Source organism: Nipponia nippon, unplaced genomic scaffold (genome assembly GCF_047370975.1).
Source record: "Nipponia nippon isolate SJK-2023a ecotype South Korea unplaced genomic scaffold, ASM4737097v1 scaffold_1, whole genome shotgun sequence".
In the NCBI taxonomy this organism is placed as follows: domain Eukaryota; kingdom Metazoa; phylum Chordata; class Aves; order Pelecaniformes; family Threskiornithidae; genus Nipponia; species Nipponia nippon.
Genome location: NW_028262290.1, coordinates 24066586 through 24089253, shown reverse-complemented (window position 1 = coordinate 24089253; position 22668 = coordinate 24066586). Strand labels below are relative to the sequence as shown.

The following is a 22668-nucleotide window of genomic DNA, read 5'->3' as shown; positions in this document are numbered from 1 at the left end:
AAGAGTGCTAAAGTTAAACTTTGTTATCACTAATCAAGATGATACGGCTTTCTGAGATTTTCTAGGCTGTTTATTCATATAGTACTGTCTGCAAGTAGTAAAGTAGGAGATCATCCAAAAAAAGTGACTATCCAGCTGAAACTTCTAGTAATCCTTCTGAAATACACTGAACAAATTCTCTTTTCCTTTGCATTGATGTTTATTTCCAGATAATCATGAAGTAATTCAAGACGTTGTGTGCTGAAACTGAGATGACAATCTTGTCCGTTAGTAGTAGGGTTAACTGTTATTTTGAGATTAAAAAGGACTAAAACCAGAAAATTTGTTTGCTGAATATTACGTGGGTTGCCATGTTATCATTGGTAGTAAAATAGATTCATTTCAAAGATTTCTTTCTGTTTCATTTATGAATATCCTTTATTTTTACCATTCATCCTTTTATTTTTACCATTCATTTATGAATTTCCTTTATTTTTGCCTGTAATGAAGTGACTATACTATGTATATTCTTCTTTTAACTGTATCTATCATCTGTTCTGCTATATCAACATCATAAATTACATGATTTGTTTCTTCTTGAGGTTAATTTCACCTGTGCCTGTCAACAAAGCCCAAAGTTGTAATTCACTAGAGAAACTTCTTTGATTTTGAATATTTGACATTCAAAACCACCTGTTTGCAGGAACAGATGCTAGATTAGTTTGTGTTAATTAGCAATTTATAAAAATATGCATGTAGTTTGCAGAAGTAGCTTTGTACTTGCGTTTTGAAAATTAGTGTCCCAGTCTGGTACCTGCTCAGCTTGGTAGCCAGTTTTGATCTTCAGCCTTTGTTATTCTTTACCTTGAGTATTATCTTTTCTGCAGTAACGATCACACCAGAATAGTATACTAAAAGAAAATGTTATTGTTCAAAATCTAGAAATGCCATGAATGTCAGTTTTGCTTTTGTTTTGGGTTTGTGTGTGTGAGTGCAGAAATGATAAAACAAAATTATAAATTATAAATAATGTCCTAAAAGCAAAAGAAGGATTTATGTGCATCTCAACTTCTTCCACTTTTTGATTTGAAGTCAATATCAAGATGTGTTTTCACTTACTTAGTGCAACACACGTTGCCACAAAAATGAAAAGTTCATTTTTAGGTTTTATGTTAGCTACCACTTACTTTACTCAATCAGTTTATCAAATAAGTTTAGCCTAAATGCTGTTTTTTTTTTTCGTGATTAAGCAGATATTTGGCTTCTCTACAAAATAATTTTGTGGCATAGAGTTTGGCACTAATAAATGAAAGGTGATTGTACTAATTCTCTTGAGAGATAACATTGACTAAGCATTTTCTTTTTTGAATTAGAAGCAGTCTTTTAAAGAAGAGAGTACTAAATCTGGTTTCATTAATTCTCAACTGTTAAAAATGTGTTGAAAAAGTTACTGTTTTGTAAGTGAAGCTACATACATACAGCAGAGGGTCTACTTTGTTTGTTTTTAAGATGTAGTGTGCCTGACACTGCTGGTTTGAAGACTAGCCTGTGCTTTAAAATGTCTACCTATTTGTTATACTCTGGAGATAAAATGCTGGGTGTAATATACCTGAAGTATTTGAGATTTACGTGCAAAAATGGGGAATAAAAATATAAAATGAATGCCAAAGAGCAAAAGCCTTGTATACTAATGGAATTATTTAAAAGGATGCTATCTGTCTGCTTGAGTAGACCATGCAGATTTCCCTTAAAGAAGGAAAGGAGAGCCATGTCACACTGCAGTGCCATGCAGGCTTGTTCTCTGTGTAGCCTTCTGGAACTTCATGCGATGCTAGAAGCTTTTCCTGTAGAGTTCGTCTTGTGCCCTGTTTGCCAGAATTGGCTTTGCACTGGAAGATTCAGGGGACAGTAAAAACTAACACGTATATGGGTGTCACAAAAACAAGTTTCTGATTACAAAGCCACCAGTTACAGTGGTTGAAAATGGTTGGATGGATGCAAGTGTGAAATGCGAGATCTCATTCTCAGGGAAGTTTCAATGGATCCTTTCTTTCACAATTTGTTTCTTTACAGGTATATAATGTGCTGGAATATAGTGAATGAATGACTAGTTTATTAAGCTAAAAATAGAGTGCCTGTGATTCTTCTCCTTTCTAATTTTTCTGGGTCCCTTACTCCCACAATTTTTCACTTTATTTCCTTTCTTTTAATTTCACCTACTTTCTGTCTGAGTTTTCTTTCATTATTTGTCTCTTTTTAAACCAGGAATATCACACTGATATAATATATTGTAGGACGTATAATGCTACTTATGCTATAAAAGCGTTCTAGGTAAAAGGGCAACGATCCTTGTAAGCCTTGTATTTCTCAGTCATCAAGGCTCTAGCTACAGATGCCTTAAGTCCTCAGAAAACTGAAATTCCTACATTGATAGCAAGCACATATGCATAGTCTTTGCAGATTGAATGAGACTGAATCTAAAATCATGGTATTCAGGTGGGGATTTTGAATTTATCCTTTTCCAGTCTAGCATTATCTCAGGAGTTGCTCCCTTGAGAACTGCTAGGAACCAACCCTATGTATTAAATGAAAGCAGTTTGTACTCACAGCTGTAAAATGATTTAAAACATTGATCTTGAGTTCAGTTTATTAGTTAATGGCTGCTGAGACTTTGCCAAAAATGAAGCATGGGAAAAGAGCAAAACTACTGTTTATATGGTATCTGTCTGTGAAAATCCAAGGTTTCTGTTCTTAAGTCTCAAACTGTAGTTATTTATAAATCTCAACTGCAGAGGCTTCAAAAACAGAGTAAGGTAATAGAATATATGGTTTAAATTTTGTATGATGTGGCTGTGAACAAGCAAGGTGATAAAGAATATTACAAAAAAGTATTAAGTATTTACCTCAGTTTCTCCATCCACCCACTTCTCCCCTTCTCAGCAATTCAGTAGTTCCCTGTTAGTTCAATGAGAATTGATTTGGAGACCTGTAGCTATACATAGTAGTATAGCTCTTATGTCTGGATAGTGACAAAATGATTGCTATATGTGCGTATAAATATGTGTGTGTGTATATATATATATATATAGCACATGTAGCATACCTATACAAGAAGATATTATGGGCTGCAGTAGATGGATAGGGCAGTCTTTGAAAGCTTTCCTGTGCACAGTATTGAATAATGATTAAAGCCAAAATGTCTGTTTTCACACATTCAAGATGGGTGCTCATTCATTACTAAACTTGTAGATTTCATTCATATTAAGTTATTAAATAATTATAATGATTTTCACTTTGTTTGAAAAATATAATAACATTTTCCATGCTTAAAGATGAAATTGTTTTTTTGGAGGTTTTTACTGCCTCCTAGTGAGGTCTTTTTGTAGCCATTACACTGAAATTTAATTTCACCAACATCTACTGTGACATCCAACATTTAGCAGTGCTTGGAAGGAACCATGATATCCCAGACACAAATTTGATACTGTCTTGTGAGGTGTAACCCAGTGACTGTGGCACCTAATTTTTCAGTAACAGTAGAAAAGTAGCCTCACACATGCTCTTTAGTATGAGCAACGCTTTTAATGGAAGCAGTTACTTTAGAGAGGATGAAAAGGTTGTTATTTTTTTTTCTCACTTGGAATCCTGAAAGTTGACTTTTCTTATAGCCACAGCATAGGTAGGTAAGTGGAATTTAATGTATCCTGTAAGAAGTCATGAACCTTTCAGATGGAGTAGGCCCCATAGTCTCTTACAAAGGCACCTGAAAACTAAATGCCCTGTCCCATAATTGAAAGTACACTTGTCACATAAAACTTTGCTGATCCCTTTTGTGCAACAGCCAGGTATTTGGTCATGTTACAGGGGGTGACTGCCTTTCAGCCATGTTGTGAGTGTACATCAGGGCATATGACAGCAGGCAAATTGTTTTTGTGGCTAGGTCTAATGCCCGTGACCAGAGATTGCTCCATTTCGATGTCTGATGGACAGATTGAAAGGGCATTTGCAAAAGAAAATTAAACAATGGTGGGTTTTGGACAGCTTTTTTCCATAGGCCAGGCTGATCAGGTCCACAGGTCAGAGAGCGCACTGGTCATTTAATTCCACTACAATTTCAGTATTACCGTGGAGTATCAGTTCCAAGTTCAAAGCTGAGAAGAGAATCCAGCATTGTTTCATTCTGCAGGAAGTGTACATGTGGTACGTAGCAGTATGTGCATACAGAGAGAAAGTAGGACATGAAATCATTCCAGTTTGGAAAAATCTTTTACGTGTGTTTCTGAAACATTGATATTTTGTTCTGTGGAACTCTTGTTCTCACAGAGAAATAATTAGAGTTTTAAAGTTTCGTAAGTGCTAAGTTACACCTACTCTACTATTCATTTGTATTTCAGGCAGGTGGAGGATAGTGTCATAATAAGAAAGTTCAAAACTCTGTCTTAGATGGCCTTTATATTCTCTGTCCTCTATAAATTGTCTGATTTCTAATAAGGACAGAGCTCCCATTGCCAATTTCTACCTTCTTTACCCTGCTTACTTATTTTCCCAGAGCTTGTAGGAACATCGTATCTTTGAGATATTTATCCTGTCAAATTTTATTTGTATTGACCAGCAAATGCAAAAGGAATTAGAGGACAAGCAAATGAGTTGCATGCATATGCGTATAGGATTGCATAAGCCTTCATTCCATAGCAAACCAGGCAAAGAAAGATCCCCACCTTTCCTTTCAATCACTTCCTAACATTTGATAGTGTACATATAATAACACGTTTATAAGTTATTTGTCAGATACTTACTATAACTGGAACTTCTCAGTTGTTATGGGAAGCGTTAGTAATTCGATTTTGAAAGCTTTACTCAAGTAATTCTTAAAGTTCTTTCAAAGTATACATATGCAATATTTCTGAACCACTATTAAATACTTCTCCATATAAGTGGAGAAAAGAGGAAGCTTTGAAAAGTAGACGTCTATATTTTATTTAGAAACTGCTGCTGTGTTAGTGTTCTTATTTGAAGTTCCATCTTAAGTGAATAAACTTTCTATTGAGTACAGTGTAGCAGAATATAACCTCTACTTAGCAAAACTGGATGCACTTACTGATATTTTTTTTTTTTTCCTAAAGTACAACTAGAATGATGAACTAGATTCCTGCTAAAATGAGCTGTTGGAATGCAAAAAAACTGGCAATTGTGAGAGAAGTCTGGCTGGTGAGAAATCAGTGGATTATCTGAAGTATTTGAATTAGTAGGTCACTATTTCTGCTCAATGAACTGAATGATTATCGTTTATTCATGCCTGCTATGAAATGTATGACAGATAAATTATTTGGGAAGATGAATGAAATTAAATAGATGCTAAATAGGCAAAGTAAAATATAGGAATTTTAAATCTGACACACATTTACCTAGGGTGCCTGAAAATACTAGGATTTTTATATTTTTATAAATGGGGTTTAGTTCTTGGAAGGATTATTTAAAAGGAAGTTCTCCAGGCACAGATGATTTATAGTAACTTTTAAATGGCTGGACAATCACATACCTATTGTGAGTTTTCATAGCTAGTAAAATGTTTGACTCTTGTGTTATGACGGCATGATTTCTTCAGTTCATTATGTGGAATTCAAAAACATAGTAACAACGCCAATGTAGTATATCAAACACGCTTTCTGTATGGAGAAATTCAAAGTTGAGAGAGAAAGAATAGGTGTTTATTTTTAGATTATATTTAAAAGACTAAGGAACTTCAACTGTATTTTTAAAAAGGCGGAAAATTAGGTAGAATTCCTCCTGCATTTACCAGAAAAGATCTTGCAAATCCAAAGGCTGAAATTCTTACTTCATAGTATAAAATTTATTTGGAATGGTAAGTGATACTAAGATAAATTCAGGTATGGAGCTCAGATATGAACACACATGCAACACATTCTTGTAATTGCTAATACAGTAGCTCAGTTTTGCCTGTGAAAGGCTGTTATTGATTTGTATGAAAGTGTCAGTCCTTTCTTATTTTTGTTCCCAGAACTAAATAGGTATTTTTTGCCAGAAACAGTGCAGCAATTGTTAAGCATTTGGTGGGAGAAAATGCTGACCATAGTCATTCCCTAGCCAACACTCACTTTCACACAGAAAGATCCTTTTCGCTTGCACAACAATGTTAATATCACGTTTGTCTTTGTTTACTGACATATGTTTACTCTAGAAAAAGGCATGTTGGGTAAAAAGTCAAAAGTCTCTGTGTTTTAACACTTACTCTGCTGCTAACTCATTGAATGACCATTCTAATTTAGTCACTACACCTCTCTGCTGCCGTTTCCCTGGGTATAAAGGACTTGCTCTGGCGAGTTGTCAGGGACTGTGTGGCTCAATTATCATCTTGATTGATAAAAGTAATGTTTTATCTGCATCATTAGTAAAGTAGAATACAAAAATGCTCAAAGTCCAGTAAAGAAATCATTTATGCAAAGACTATTGAGTATGTGGGCAAATATATTGCATATTTTTATATGCTTAGAAGGACTTCCTGCTGTTATTGAAGTTAGTTAAGTACTGCTTTTATTCTCAAGCATCCTGATGAATAGTGCAAACTTTTTTATGTACAGATCATCATAGTCTAGCCTTGGAAAATATCAGTCATCCAGGAATGGGGATATAGGGAATAACTTCTCTTATGATACTGCAAAAACAAAGTGTGAATATTCCTGAAACGCTTCTGATGGATACTGATGGTTCAGAAAATATTGGTAAATACAGCTTTGAGCTTCACCTAATGGAGTCAGTGAGCCTGCTACTTAGATTAACTTTTTATTTTAAAATTGAATTGTAGGAAAAAAATAGTACATTAAGATAGGAAGTATTTCTAATAAGGTACTCCTCTGTCTTTTTGCAATTTCTTGTATATGTATAATGTTTTAATATTAAATCATGGAACAAAATTATTATATGGAAATACATTCTATTGAGAACAGAATTTGTTTCTTTGGCGGTCATATATATACACAAAAGTGTGACTCATTTGTAATGCCTTCATATATCTCTGTATATAGACATATATGTTTAGTTCTGTTGTGTTGCAAATGTAAAAATATGTAGACTTACGAGGAAAATTGGAATGCAAACCTAAGGACAAACAAGCTTTTATATAACAAGTTTCACTGAATTTTTACTTTTGCATTGTATTATATGTAGAAACCAAAAAACTGCTGGCTTATAGAAAAAAGCAAGTAAGTTTTAAGTAGCTGGTGGGGTTTTTTTTAGGGGGTGAGGGTAGTTTTTGTTTTGTTTTACATATGAAGAAACCAATTAATCTTGCACAAAAAAAATCTGTAGGCCATTTAGATTTTTTCAGAGTTGTTTGAAGTTTGAGTTTTCTCCTCCACTGCATTTTAATCTCATTTCTAATCCCTTAGACCCCTTGATCGGTTCCTTAATGGCTTGCATTTGTCGCAAACTCCTTGGTATTTTTGCTTTTATTTCTGATAAAAAGCCATATCTAATGCATGAAAATGTGAACAGATATTAAGAAATCCCAATGAGTTCTTTGACACTATGGAGACTATTTCTAATTTTAGCAGAGGAAAAATCTTTCCGGAAAGAGCCATGTAATAACAGTATGCTTTCCTTTGATTTCTTTCTTCCTTTAAATACTATTAATGTTCATGTGTTTTGCTGTCATGGCCTCTTAGTAACCATGATTAGTTTGCAATAGGATTTTTCTCAGCTTAACTGAGCTCTGATGTGTGAGAAGCTGTATGACAGATGATGTGATGTGTGGGAAGGAAAGCTTGCCCAGCTTGTTGAGGTCATATGACAGATGCATTTTGAGTACGGTCCTACGATGGGATGGTGGAGAGACTATCCTACTGCAGGCTGCTGCATGGGTGTCTGTTTATGAACCTTGTCTTTCAGTAGGAGCTCTCCGTGCTTTTGGGGATCACTGAAAGTATGGGTTTGCCTGCAGCAGGATAACCTTTTCCTACCAGGAGGAAGCTGCTCCCCTCTTAATGCATGAGGTATCTGAGGCACACAGTGGGCCAGGGGAAGTGAGTCGTCTTGTGCCAGAGGACTCAGACGTGATAGATCTGTACCCCATACAAATTAGGAATAAGGTATTGGCATTTTATTTTACCTCCCTTTACTTCAATTACTAGCTGTAAGGAGAGAGAAGGAACTGAAAGCATGAGGCCAGTGGTGAGTACAGATTGTCAGTAGTCCTCAATCCAGTAGTGGATAATCTCTGATCTGTGACCTTTTGTGCTTTGATTTATTTGAGGAAATGTCCATTTGCCCCAAATCTTTGCACTTCAAAAGTTTTATTTTCCCTTTCATGTTCCTTAAGTCACTGAGTATTAATAGCACAGAATAGCACCATTTTCCCCAAAAATCCTTCTATTTTTAAAACTTTTAAGTATGTCATGGATCAGACTTCTGAAGCAACCAGTTCCCAGTAAGCTAAAAAACACAAAGAAGGACGCATATGTCTATATAAGAAAGACACCTCTATCTAGAATTTATACCTATAAGTCTTGCTTAGTGGCATCTCCTACAAAGACAGTACGTTTATGATAAATTTTGTAGGATTGCCACTTGAAACTCCCTCTAAACTTTAACCATAAATTGTGAAATGAATTATGAAAACTACTGCTTCTGGCAGCTCAATCCTGATTGATCTGATCAGTCCTTTTTAAAAAGTCTGTTCATTACCAGTGTGTATTCTGAAATTGATGGTGAGTGTGGCAACTTCTGAGTGATTATAGTTGATTAAAATAGTTGTGGTGTATATTTTTACAAAAATACCAATTACACAATACGGGACTAGAAGATGACAGTAGGTATATTTTATGTTCCTATACACTGTTTTTCTTAAAAATTCGACTTGTACAACCTGAAGCAGCCCCCCCTCCCCCCCTTTTTTTTTCCTCATCAGTTTGTAAGTGTTTCATACAAATCATATTTTCTGTCTAGCTATTGCTGACTGGCTCCTGGCTTCAACACAAGGCTGATTACAGTGCCAGGAAATGTTCCTAGGTTTTCAGTTCAGTAGTAGCTGAGTAGCATAATTATTTTAGGAGATTAACCTTCATACTGAGACAGATGGAGCTAATCCAGTCTACATGTCTACTCTAGAGGACTAGCCAAACACACACGATAGCCACACCAGACTACTACAGTCTCTTAGCAACTGTCATCTGCTGATGGCCTTGCCTGATGGGGAAGTAAGACGTTGTTCTGTCTCAGCATCCCTTCAGACAAAACTCTGGGACTTACCAGTACAGGAAGAAAATGAACAGAGGACTTCTTTCTTCTTTTCTTTTCAGGAGTTGCTTCTGTGCATGTTTCTTCTTTCCAATCTGAAACACTTCTTATTACTTCTCTATTTTCCATGATTTCTGGTTGAATGGTTCCTTAGGTGTTTGTAGGGTTTCAAGGCTTTCTTTTTTTTTGTCTTTTGGTTGAGTATGGGGTATTAGAGTGAAGCTGTTGTCTGTCATGGGTATTCCTGGAATTTGAATCAGCTTTGCAGGTTTGAATTACACATATATGGAGACAAACAAGTGATGCTTTGGCCAGCTAATTTTATGTTTAATTCACAGATAGTTGTTTCTGGCATTAGAAAGTTGATTCCCCTAATTGAGAGAGAATTAGCAGAGTGTGTTTCCCAGTGAACAAAACACGGGAGACTGGAACAAAACCTAGTTTTAGATCCCACTCACGAGCAATGCACTTGTTCAGTGATGTAGGATGTTGATATTCCCTGCCTGTGGTGCTGTAGAATATATAGTTCTACATTGTATTTATCTGTTCATCCTGACTTGAAGCATTCCAGAGTCTCACAGTGACTTTGTATACCATTCTCACCCTTACCCACACTTGTATTCTGGAGTTCTACGCTCCAGTAACTCTTTTATTATACTATTTCTTAATACTCAAGCTGTTCCTAATTCTTCCCTTGTAATATGTGTAGTGTAGGGCCTGACTACACAGAGAAGATGGTGTGAACTGAGGTAGGGTTAAGAAGTTAAAGCAGAACAGCTATTCCTCACTCAATGTCTTTGTTTTAACTTAATCCATTCATAATGTGGATGGAATACTCACTGCATGGCATAAAAGTGTCCACATCAGAAAATGTTATGAAATAGCTACTCCACGCTGCTTTTCCACAGGAACAATTTACTTGTTTGTCTCTCCAGCACGGCTGACAACAAACAATCCTGAAATGTCACAGTTTTTACATTCTCATGGTCCAATTTTGATTCTTTATTATTCTAATAGATCCATAATTGGAGCCTCAGGAATATCTGAGAGGACTAATTATACAGCAGCTATAAAAATTCTCTTTCGCTCTTTTGACGCCTCTCTTTTTGAATCTTTTGATTCCCCATCAGTTTAATAAAGTTAATGCTTCTCTTTCTTTTCAGACCATTAAAAATATTTGTTGAAGGATTTTGTCTAGAATATTAATCAATGCTGGTCTTTTCTAGCTTTGATGGGAAAAATGTCACAAATTAATTCCTCAAGTGGCATTAACATTGCATGCTCTTGGCAGAAATTCACCTCTCGGATGTTTCATTTTTAATTCCTCGTGTGGTTCCTTGCATGATCAAAACTGACTGAAGACCCAGTGATATGTATCAAGGGGCATATACTTTTGCTCACCTGAGTTCAGATGATAGCATAATTTTGTTTTAAGAATTTTTCTGTAGTTTGTTATGCCACAAATTTCCCCTGGCTGTATAACTGGGAGACATAAATTGTCCTACTTGTGCTGATTTCAATTTAGTTTAAAATGAAGTTACGAAGATTTCATAATTTATTCCTGCAGTTTCGTCAGCTCAACAACATGTAGGCCAAAACTGGAAATGTTAAAGAAGCTGACAATAATTTGGTGGGTATCCCAAAACATAAGAAGGAGGATATTCTGTAAGAGATGACAGGAGGAACTATGTACCACTCATACAGTCTTTAATGAATTTGTAGTTACTACTTGATCTCCTCACTAGTCCTCCTTTGAAGTTCTACTATGCTCATATTCAATTAAACGCTTCTGTTATCTAAAATCTTTTCATATTCATGTTATTAAATAACTAACAACTTCAGGAAATTTCTTTTTACTAGAAAAATTTTGCTGGAATATTTCATAATTTAGTATCCTTAAGGTTGACAAAGTAAGAAAATGGTGTAATTTTTATGCCTTTTTTTGGAATCATACTCAAGGTTTTGTTAAGTGAATTTTTTAAAGAAAACAAATCAAAGGCTATAATTTAATATGGGCTGTCTTTCATTTCTTACAAGTTTAGAAAACTGAAACCTTTTTTAGATTATACTGGCAGCAATGTATGTGAAAACCTCTTGGATTGCTATCCCGTCACCAAATAGGTTATCACATTTTGAAAACTGTCTTAATTTGCTTGGGTCCAAGCATTCTTCATAATATTTTCTTAGCAGTTTACATTAAAAAAGTTTTAAGCGTTTAATTTCATTGCATTTCTCACCAGGCTTAACTGATACAGTTGTATTGCCAAGTTTAAAACTAATAATAGACATACTATTATTACGTCCATAGTGAGACACATAGTGAGAGAAAATCTCTTTTAGGATTTAGAATAAGTAACCTTTTTCTTTGCTACCAGTGAGTATATTACTTAGTTATATATTCTTCATGTAACTAAGTTTTGTTGTTTGCATTAGAATCTCGTCCTTTGTCACTTCCTGTGAAAACCATGCTGAACTCATCTGAAAGCTGCAGAAGTCCTGAAGAAAGAATGAAGGAATTTATTGGAATAGTGTGGAATGCAGTTAAGCGCCTTACACTTCAGGTAAGATGAAAAGGAAGTGGAAAAACAACTATGTCTTTCCAAGCTTTATGATACTTTTTATGCATCCTAGTGCTTTTTATTAGAGGGTTTTTAAAGGAGCTCCCAAGTTTTATTGTCTTATTTCAGTAGTTTCAAAGACTTAGAGAATGAGAAATAAAATAGAGATTTTTGGTAAATTAGGGAAAGAATGCTTTGGGTTTAGAATATTCGTTTTCAAAATACTTTTTTATATCTAAGGGGAAGATCCTTAAAAAAATTATATGAAGAAAAAATGCTTGTCACACTTTTCTGTATTATAAAAATAGCTATACACCTTTTTTTATCGATAGATTTTCAGAATACCTTCTTTTCTAAAAATATTTGAGGGAAGTGTGTGTGATAAATACTTTCTCAGGGTGCATGATACAATATCATGTTATACAGTAATGGCTCAGCTGCTCACTGGTCTACCTTTTCATAAAGGACCAGTAGATGACCACTTGGATTAAACCATTTCATCGTAGACTGCTCTAGATTGCGATTGCTGATCAGTAAAAGCAGAGTTTTCATGTGGCAGTATGTATGCATTCCATACATAAAAAAGGCCATGCTAGAAGTCCAGTGTTATGATTGCATGATCAAATACTAGATGGCTTAGAAGTGCTAAAATTAGGACTCTGTTCTTCCAATTATATATCAAGTGCCTGCTTAGAAATGACCCTAACTTAGAATTATTATAATCTGTGCCTTTTGAACAGTACATTCTATGAGGTTGGTATTTTATGGTGCACCAGCATACAGTAGCAAAAACGTTTTTGTGTTAAAATAAAATAAAAAAATACAACCCCCCTCCCTATTTCTGACAGAAAGTAATCGTTGAATGCCTGTTCCTTCTTCCTACCAAGAAATACATTTATTCATATACAGTCTCATCCCAGAACCCATGTCTATTTTATTCCTCTTTCATGCAGAAAGTAAAGTACTTTGGGTTCAAAATATTAGAAAGTTTGAAAGTTTAAGTTTTGCCTGAGCAGGAACTTCAGACTTGTGACTTGATTGCAGAACATACTGAAGTTGAGGATATGTTTTCTATTAACTCTATTTAGTTTTCAGCCAGCTCTTTCATCATTATTTCATGAGTATTTTGCTTGTTTTCCTTTCTTAATGTTGTCTCCACTGGAGATTAAAATGGCTAGATAAGGGGAGTAAAGAGAGAGAATTTGTAAGCTGTTTGAAGGAAGCAGTGTATTTTTTTGTGTCTGGGTGGTACCTAGCACAATGAGACTCCCTATATAAATGAGGCTTACAGTTTGAGTCATAGTAAAAGTAATAATATAATAATGAGGATGATGAAGAGCTGGATCCTTTATAAATGGGGAAAATGGAATCAGGACTAAGATATTCTGCTCATACGTTTTTCAGGTACGTTTGTTACGTGAGCAACCAGCAAAGTGAATTTGTTTCAAAGGACGATTAAGACACTGACCAGCTAAAAATTAAGTTTGCCTGTTACCAAATAGAAAACAAAAAAAGGTCGTGTTCAAACTAGTGGGGTTTTTTGTGGAGATGAAAGCTGATGACAGTGATAGGTGCATGTTTTCTCAGAGAGTAATTTGTAAATATATTGCTGCTCTGACATAAAACACTCATGGATTAGAGCTAAAACTGGCAGAGGATTTTTTTGTATTAGAGACTCTCTGGTGTTTGAGGTTCTAGATTTATTTACTTTTTACAGGGTTTTTTGGTAAGGTACTCATGCTTTCAGTTTTCATCATTATGAAGATGAAATCATATTTTTAGTTTTTATCTATGCTAAAATTAAATGGCCCTATGAATTCATACAACAGCTTACACACTTCTGATATGTTTTATCCTTATCCATTGATCATACTTGGTAAAGTATACGCCAGTATCTTGCTAGAAGGACGTTACATGTTACCAGTGAAAAGTTTCAACAGACTCCAAAGAAACACCACAGGAAAAGTCCAAGAATGTGCTTCCAAACAAATATGCAGTAGTCCTCCTTAGTGAAATATGAAGGATTTCTAGATATGCTTGCAGTTCTTTTTATTATTACTAGTAGTCCTTCTGTCTGTTTCAATTAAATATATTTTTCAAGACACAAATGCGTATAGATATATAGCTTTTTCCCCTCAATACCAGCCTAAATGGGAAAGCTGAAATTTGTGCATGGCAATGTATAGAGGGTAAGAAGATGAGGGTTATGGCTCTGTTTTTCAATTCAAGTACAGTATGATATATTTATTTTATTAAACATAATATGCATTTTATTAAACACATAAATATATGTTAAATTCATACATTTTCTGTATTTTATTGTCATTTGGCATGAAAAAGGCAAATTTCTAGAATATTTTGTCTGGTTAAATGCTGGAGTACTTAGACTCTAAGGTTTTTTCTAAAGCTATTTTCATGTTCCTGGTTCTTTTATTAACACGATTGTAGAACAGAAAAGTCTGTAGTTGTCGTCAGATAAAACAGAACTTCATAACTTAAAATCATCAAAGGATTATTCTTTTAGTGGAAGTTTGAGTAAGTAAATGTGTTTGGAACCAAAGTAACTGGAAAGTTTATTTTGGATCCAGAGCTGGTACTTGCTTAGCCCTAGCCCTGGCTTGCTCGTCATAGAATATTGCATGAAGATTTTGTCCGTTGGAGTTGTGGTAAGCTATTAGTATTTAAGTGAAAAGACTTTCATATTTAACTATAAAAAGTTGTTTTTATTATTTAGTTGTTGTAGGATTTTATATGCAGCCTTGAAGTCTTTTTGGCAGTTACACTGTGTAGCAGGGTAATACTCACTTTTCACGTGTTCTTCGTATTAATAGTTGCTAAAATTGTGGAGCAGTATAAACACAATTATTTTTAATTGGTTGTTAATGCTGAATTCCAGTGAGAATAATGAAGGATCTGTATTAAAAGCAAATGAATTAATGAGTAATGTTGCAAGGAATGCTAACTAAATAAGAGTGTAATTATTACATATAAAACTTAGCCAGATATTCCACATGCCTTTAAATATCCCTGAAATTATTTGAAAAAATGAGTCTCTTTCCTGAAATTATTGAAAATAGTATTTTCTTTAAAGCATATAACTTGTACAAAGTCTTAGTCAAAGTGAAACATTGATTGAAAGAACAGAAACATAAGGATGAGATTGACTAGAGTTTCTGTTCTTTGAACAGTGGTCTTTATTCATGGGTCAGGAAGAGATTCTGTGACTTGTAACTTAGCAGTTACAGCTTCGAGCAGTTATGAGATAGGATGATTTCTTAAGTTGGTTACTTACCACAAACTGACAAGAAATGAAATTTTCCATAACTAAATGAAAACTTTTAAAAATCAAGCTTTCTTAGAGAAGAATAGGAATGCTGCGTAGTGCAAAGACGTTGTGTTTTAAGTGGTCAGAGGAAATGCAGCTGATGCTTATTATACTCGTTTGTATGTACAGGTAGCCTGCTCTCTTACTCATGTGCTCTGCTTTCCATTTATATATTTTTTACTTTTTGTCTAACTTCAAAACATGGATTTCTGGCCTGCCTTTTAAAATTCTAACAGAGTGTGTCTGGCTCAACTGCAGATGGTCTAACTGGGTAGGGCTAATTTGGATGTCAGAGGCTGAGGTCTTACAATAATGACCGCACCAGAACCCCTACATGAGATGTGTAATGGTGGTTCTTTGCAGTTTTGGGAGTCACTGCGAGATCATATTCTGTATCTGAAACTCCCAGAAAAACACGTTAGCCTTTCTGATGAGAGCATATGATGGATGATGATTAATGCGGAGAGAGGCCGTTTCCCAGGAGACACCCTTACGTGAGTGTCACCTTGTGGGTCATCTTCAATGCCTCTAATTGGTTTATATAGCTATAAAATGTGGGAAATGTGGGTTTCACTATCATGAAAGGCTGTAAAGACTGTTGTACAACCTGTCCCTCTTCGTTGCGCTTGTGCAGGGTAACTATGGTGTGTCACTTGTTTAACTCCTTCCCACCTGCCCTCCTCTAGTTAGGAAGACCTAATTCTTCTGCAGTATATATTTCACTGTTCTCTCTATCGAGCAACATTCTCTTTTTATAAAACATGCATTAAAAATACTCCATTTATTCCAGTAACTTAATACTTTCCTTTATATACAACAGAGGTCTTAGTCATTGCACTTTTTTAGGCTTATATATTAGTAAAAGCTTAGAGCAATATGCTTTGCGTAACTTTTAAAAAGTAGAAGGGAAAATACTGCTTACTTCATTGGTTTATCATTAGTATATGTTACTTAGCATGTATAGGCCTTGACATAATAGAAATGAAAATAGGGGGTGATTCTGTTTCAAGAATTTGTAATAATTCCTTCTCTTTAACACATGAATGTGTTCAGTATTGGCAAAAGAACACGTTGCTACCAAAACTGAAATAAGATCCTTGAAACAGAGAGGATGTTGCCATGGAAAAATGAAGTAACACTCAGTGCAGCTGCGAAGCATTAATGAATAGGATATTTTTTTAAAAGATCATTTGTGTTTGGTGTGGCTTGGAGGGTCCCAACCAGATGGTTTCCATGAACAGGATCTGACCCCCAGCTTGAGGACTTCTTACTGGCAGATTACTTCATTTTCTTTCCCTTGGATTGTCAGATCCTTACATTAATGCAAGATTTACTGCTGCAGGTTTATATTCAGTTACATAAATCAGTTACATTTTACATTAAATTCACAATTTTAGACACACAGTTTAACAGTTATTTAAAAAGTGTAAAAAGATTTATATGATAGCTTTAATATATGCTATTGATGTAGTTTAATTTTAAGATATTTGGATTACATATATTTTAAAGCACTTCCCAATTGGTGAAGCAATCTGCAGCACACGTTCTCACTTTTGTCCAACTTATAATGCCATCATTTTAGGTGTACTCTTCTGTTCCTTCACTGGAACTTGTTAATAGACAGATCTCCAGATTCTGTCAGATAAACGTACACAGATTCCATTAAAGTTGATAGTTGTGAGTAAGCAGAACCTGCCTCTGAGAAGTTCAACAGGTGCAATTCAGTTTTACACTTATTGGGCCCTTGTGCATCCAAGTTGGCAATTTCTTATGTAATTACAATAATTGCATGATTTGCCCTAAAATGTGGAATTTTGGCATATGTTCATTGTGTTGGCCTTTGAAATCCTGCAATAATGTTTTGCAAAATTCATTTACTCATATGAAACTTTAAATGAAACACAAGTAAGGAAACCATATCTGCAAGGAAATTTATAATATTGCGTATGGAGGGCCTGATGCTATCATGTAAACCCCATCAAAATTCATGGTCCAACTCCCATTCGGTTGTTTGAAAATGAATGCCAAAGTAATGCCGATGTAAACAGGAATTTCCCTTAGGCATTTGAAGGAGTGAAGCTGTTGTGATTCCACTTCAATATTCTTGATACAGCAAAGTAAAATAAAACAAAAATGATCTGAAGAACTTGTCTTCAGTACAAAGCTGTACTGAACTGTAAATTAAGTGTAAAAACTCCACTGAGTATTGAGATCTCTTCTCAAGAGTACTTTGTAAAACATCTCCTATAGATCCTGCTGCTGGTAATGTGATGAAGTATAGTATCTCTCCAAGTTGGTGGAATTTTTGGATTATTATTACCACATGGTTTGTATATTCAGACAGCATTTGATGTTAATCATCATGGAGATATATATATATATGAAGAATGGGTGATTTGTTATAAACTGTTTACTCAGCAAATACACTGATAAAACAAAAGTTATACTGATCATAAGTTCTTTTGTCATCTATTTATCATTATCCCACAATGGCTTGACCTGTAACCTATTACTAATAGACCAGAAAACGATCTAATGTGTCACTGTAAAAATCTTTGCAAATTGACACAATGACTGATTTACCAGTTAAAAAAAAAAATCCAAATCTATTACATCTGTAACAATACACTGTTGCTTTTCATCCAGTATAAATAAAGTACACTCTGCAACCTTGGATCAATAAACTACTTACCAAAGATGTAATTAACTTCATTTTACAACTCAAACAGGTCTAAAACTAGAAACAAACACAGACTTTATGTAACAATGTATTTATTTTTGCAAAATTCTACTTTTATTTTTCTGCAGTGAATTCTTGTCATTTTGTCTAAGCAAAAGGGCACAAAAATGCTGAAATAAAGATGAATATCTGTTCTCTCCTCACTAAGCTGGCAAAGTACTTACGGTGCTGAGGAATTCCAGCTCTATTGCAAATCACTATTGCGGTCTTGAGGGACTTGTAGCCTTCAGAGGAAGGTATGGAGTACAAACCTTGGTTATCAGTTTTAAGCTGTGAGGTCTTTAATGATGTCAAATTGAAAGACTCTATTACGTAAGTTTACAGCAAACAAATGTTCTTTTATCACAGCTACAAATAACATTTCGTGTCCAACATTTTGTACACGACTTTTCCAAACAATGTGAAGAAATGAACTGAATCATAGTTTGTACTCACTTAACAAAGCATTCAAGTGTGCAGGCCATTAGGGCTATTTGATATCCAGGTGCAGAATATTACTTGTGAGAGCCAAAGAAGACTAACAGTCTGCAGCTTACACCGCCTCTCAGTTAACAAGTAGTGATGAGTTCAGTTCTTGGTTTGGGCTCACTCAGTCTTGCTTGAAGTTCATAAGGAGATGGCAGAATGGTTAGAAATGTTTCAGGGTAACAGCATTGCGTGAAAATAAAGGGCAAAAAAGTGCTAATTCATATGAAACGATATGCACTGCTTCTGGTTTGCAATGGAAACAGGACAAAAGCTGTATAAACTTTGTGAACTTTATTCGTTTCTCTTTCTCTTTGTGTATGTATGTGCCTATCCGTTTGTTTTAAAGTCAGTTTTTCACTAAAGTTTGTATTTTTCCTAGTTTATCTGATGATTAACCTTTTTGGACATGTGTCGTGGTTTAACCCCAGCTAGCAACTAAGCACCACGCAGCTGCTCACTCACTCCCCCCCGGTGGGATGGGGGAGAGAATCGGAAGGGTAAAAGGGGAGAAAACTCGTGGGTTGAGATAAGAACAGTTTAATAATTGAAGTAAAATAAAATAGAACAGTTAAATAGGTAAAGCAAAAGCCGTGCACGCAAACAAAGCAAAACAAGGAATTCATTCACTGCTTCCCATGGGCAGGCAGGTGTTCTGCCATCCCCAGGAGAGCAGGGCTCCATCACGCGTAGTGGTTACTTGGGAAGACAAACGCCATCATGCCGAACGTCCCCTTCCTTCTTCTTCCCCCAGTTTATATACTGAGCGTGATGCCATACGGTATGGAGTAGCCCTTTGGCCAGTCTGGGTCAGCCCCCCTGGCTGTGCCCCCTCCCAGCTTCTTGTGCACCCGGTAGAGCATGGGAAGCTGTAAAGTCCTTGATCAGTGTAAGCACTTCTTAGCGACTATTTAGCAACAGCTTAGCACTACTTAGCAAGAAGCAAAACATCAGTGTGTTATCAACATTATTCTCATCCTAAACCCAAAACACAGCTCTATACCAGCTACTAAGAAGAAAATTAACTCTATCCCAGCTGAACCCAGGACAGCAGGCTAGTTACTGTTGACTACAAAGTAAAGACAGAATTTTCCCTGAAACAGGTCTTTATAGAAGTCTTTTTATAAAGTATAGCTAATAAAATGTTGGTTAGTTCTAGAAGTTTAGCTATTGTTAACAAAAGCTAATGAACTGCAAAAAGAGGGCTTTCTCAGCTTTATTGTGAGAATGTTTTCTGACTCAATTACGCTTCTTGTAAAAAGCTGTGGAAATGTAGATAGATGTATGTACGGTTTATATAGCAACACCTTTCTGATCAAATTTACAGACCAAAATCACACTTTTTCTTCCGTCCCCTCCCATAATCATAATTTACAATAATATATTATTTTCCAACATTCTGTGTCATCTTTCCTCTTAATTCAACCAAAAGCTAAGACTATATTCAGTCAACTGCGATGGATGGGTAACTTGAGATTTTGTACCACGAGGAATACTCCACATCGTGGGGAAAAAATGGTAATCTGTTTCTGAGAAATCTTTCTTGGCTTTGTTTTTTCAGCTTGAAGTGCAATCTTGTTGTATATTCCTTCCAAACGACAGCCTGCCTTCCCCAAGTACTATTGTATCAGGCGACATCCCCGGGACTGTGCGAAGCTGGTACCATGGGCAGGCCAGTATGCCTGGCACACTTGTCGTCTGCTTGCCCCAGATAAAGATCATGAGTGCTGGACACAAACACATGGAACCATTGCAGGAAATCCCATTTGTTGTGCTGCGACCCATCGTGGAAGAAGGTACTGAGATAAACTCAAAAAAGCTTACTCTTTAATTTCCATTTTGAACAGTTTTGAAAATTATCTTCATTTTATTTTGAAACCTTCTGATGTTGTGCTGCTTTTTTAGCAGTATGTTATGTATTATTGATGGCTAGAAATACTAATGACTGGGTTTGCCCCACAGAGATCAAAGTGAAACTCATCATCAAAGAGTGACATTTCGACGTGTGTGAGTGACACTGTTATCATCATTCTGTGATATGTTTTGTATGTTTGGTGAAGCCAAAAGAATTCAGAAGTGCGATTTTTACCTTCACTGGTTTTGTCATTCGAGTTAGCGTGTAGCCACAGTTGGTTTGACACAACAGGAGGGGGCAGTGAGTTATGAATTCCAAGGCAGAATGGAGGCAGGTTAGGAAAAACTCCTCATTCTAGCTTTGCTGGGAGTGGGGGAAGTCTTCGATCTAACATTCAGACTGGACATTAGGTAAAGGTTCTTCACTGAGAGAGTGGTCGGTCACTGGAACAGGCTCCTCAGGAAAGCAGTCATATGGCACCAAGCCTGTCAGAGTTCAAGGAGCATCTGGATGATGCTCTTAGTCATATGGTTTAGTTTTAGGTAGTCCTGCAAGGACCTGGACTTGACGATCCTTATGGGTCCCTTCCAGCTTGAGATGTTCTATGATTCAGTGTAAGACGAGAAAAAAATTTATAAATATAGCAGACTATCAAAAGAATGAGACTTTATTGGTCAGCATGATATGCAACAATTGTGTTCTGTTTTGTATTTATAGGGATTGTAGCAAGGATTTTGTAGAGATTTGAAGACAAAAATTGAGAAGGCTTGTATGAGTGTTTAAAAAAAAAAGTACGGTAGTTCTTATTTGAAAAGCTAATATTTGAGGGCAGGTTGGATGGGGCTTTGAGCAACCCAGTGAAAGGTGTCCCTGCCCATGACAGGGGGGTTGGAACTAGATGATCTTTAAGGTTGCTTCCAACCCAAACCATTCTATGATTCTATGGTAGAGGTTTGAGTTGTAGACCAATTTGAGGGAGAATCAGCTTTTAACATTCTGCAACTGATTGAGAAATGAAAGGAGGGGATAAGCTGTAAAGGACCTAGCAAGTGAAAACAAGCTGCTTATGTTCAATATGATTTTTTTCAAAATAGACCCCTTAGAAATGATCAAAGTAAATGGATTTGCAGCAGTATTCTGAAGGAATACTGATGTAAAATTCTTGTTCTACAGATATTCATATGAAAAATTGTTTATTGGAAATAGGTGAGGCAAGTATCCCTAACAGTCTTGAGTCTTGGGGTTTGGGTTTATGTTAATGGTATCCATGAGATATCTAGCCTTATAACCAAGTTTAAAATTTCATGGAAATGCCAGTTGTTGTGGTTTAACCCCAGCAGGCAGCTCGGCCCCACACAGACACTCGTTCACTCCCCCTTAGCGGGATGGGGAGAGAATTGGAAGGGTAAAAGTGAGAATACTCGTGAGTTGAGATAAAGACAGTTTAATAGGTAAAGCAAAAACTGCATGTGCAAGCAAAGCAAAATAAGGAATTAATTCACTGCTTCCAATTGGCAGGCAGGCATTCAGCCATTTCTGGGAAAGCAGGGCTGCATCACACGTAATGGTTACTTGGGAAGACGAATGCCATAACTCTGAATGTTGCCTCCCTTCCTCCTTCCCCCAGCTTTTATTGCTGAGCATGTTGCCATATGCTATGGGATATCGCTTTGGTCAGTTGGGGTCATCTGTCCCAGCTGTGTCCCCTCCCAACTTCTTGTGCACCTCCAGCCTTCTGCTGGTGGGGTGGTGTGAGAAGCAGAAAACACCTTAACACTGTGCAAGCATTGTTCAGCAATAACTAAAACATCCCCATGTTATCAACACTGTTTTCATCACCAATCCAAAGCATAGCACCATACCAGCTACTATGAAGAAAATGAAGTCTATCCCAGCCAAAATGAGTACATTAGTGTACTGTTAGTTCATTGTTGTATTCTTGAACTAAATTATTTGGAAAGAATTGTTGCGGGTTTGTGTATTCATTCTAAGATGAAGAGAGGGAGATGCAGCAATTGTTTCATTGCTTTTGTGACAACATTTTCTGGGAAAATTATTCTGTTTTCTGCATACTTACTGCTGAAACATAAACAATTATAAAGGGTATGCTATGAAAAATTAAGTCAAAAGCACATTCAAGAGCTACTCCTGCTCCCGCCATCTGAAATTCATTTGGATTTATAACAGTGTTTTCCCTCTCCCTCTATTCTGCCACTTACATTGGATCCTTCTCCTCCTTCCTGTATTTTACCTTAACTCACAGCCACAAAAATAAAATTGTAGTTTTTAATACTGAAAGTCATCTTAGACATGCTGCCAACTGAAAAGAAAAAAAAAAAAGGAAGAAAAAAAGAAAGGTATATATGTTTTTCCTAATAACTTTCAGTAGTAGTGATCTAATTTGCTAATCATAGTGACAGATAAAAGATAGATAAATTTAACCAAAGTCCTTTGTTTGTTTTAAACTGATGATGTAATTTAAACCATTTATGAA

General features: G+C 35.8%; 1 protein-coding gene across 7 annotated transcripts in view; it reads left to right on the top strand.

Moving 5' to 3' along the window:
• VPS13B (vacuolar protein sorting 13 homolog B) overlaps positions 1-22668 on the top strand; it is a 483190-nt gene that overhangs the window by 224954 nt on the left and 235568 nt on the right. For all 7 annotated transcript variants that reach the window (XM_087749030.1, XM_087749012.1, XM_087749022.1 and 4 more), the window contains 2 exons: positions 11665-11792; positions 19881-20115. In XM_087749030.1, the coding sequence (XP_087605156.1) occupies positions 11665-11792; positions 19881-20115 (363 nt within the window). The remainder of the gene's footprint in view (positions 1-11664; positions 11793-19880; positions 20116-22668) is intronic.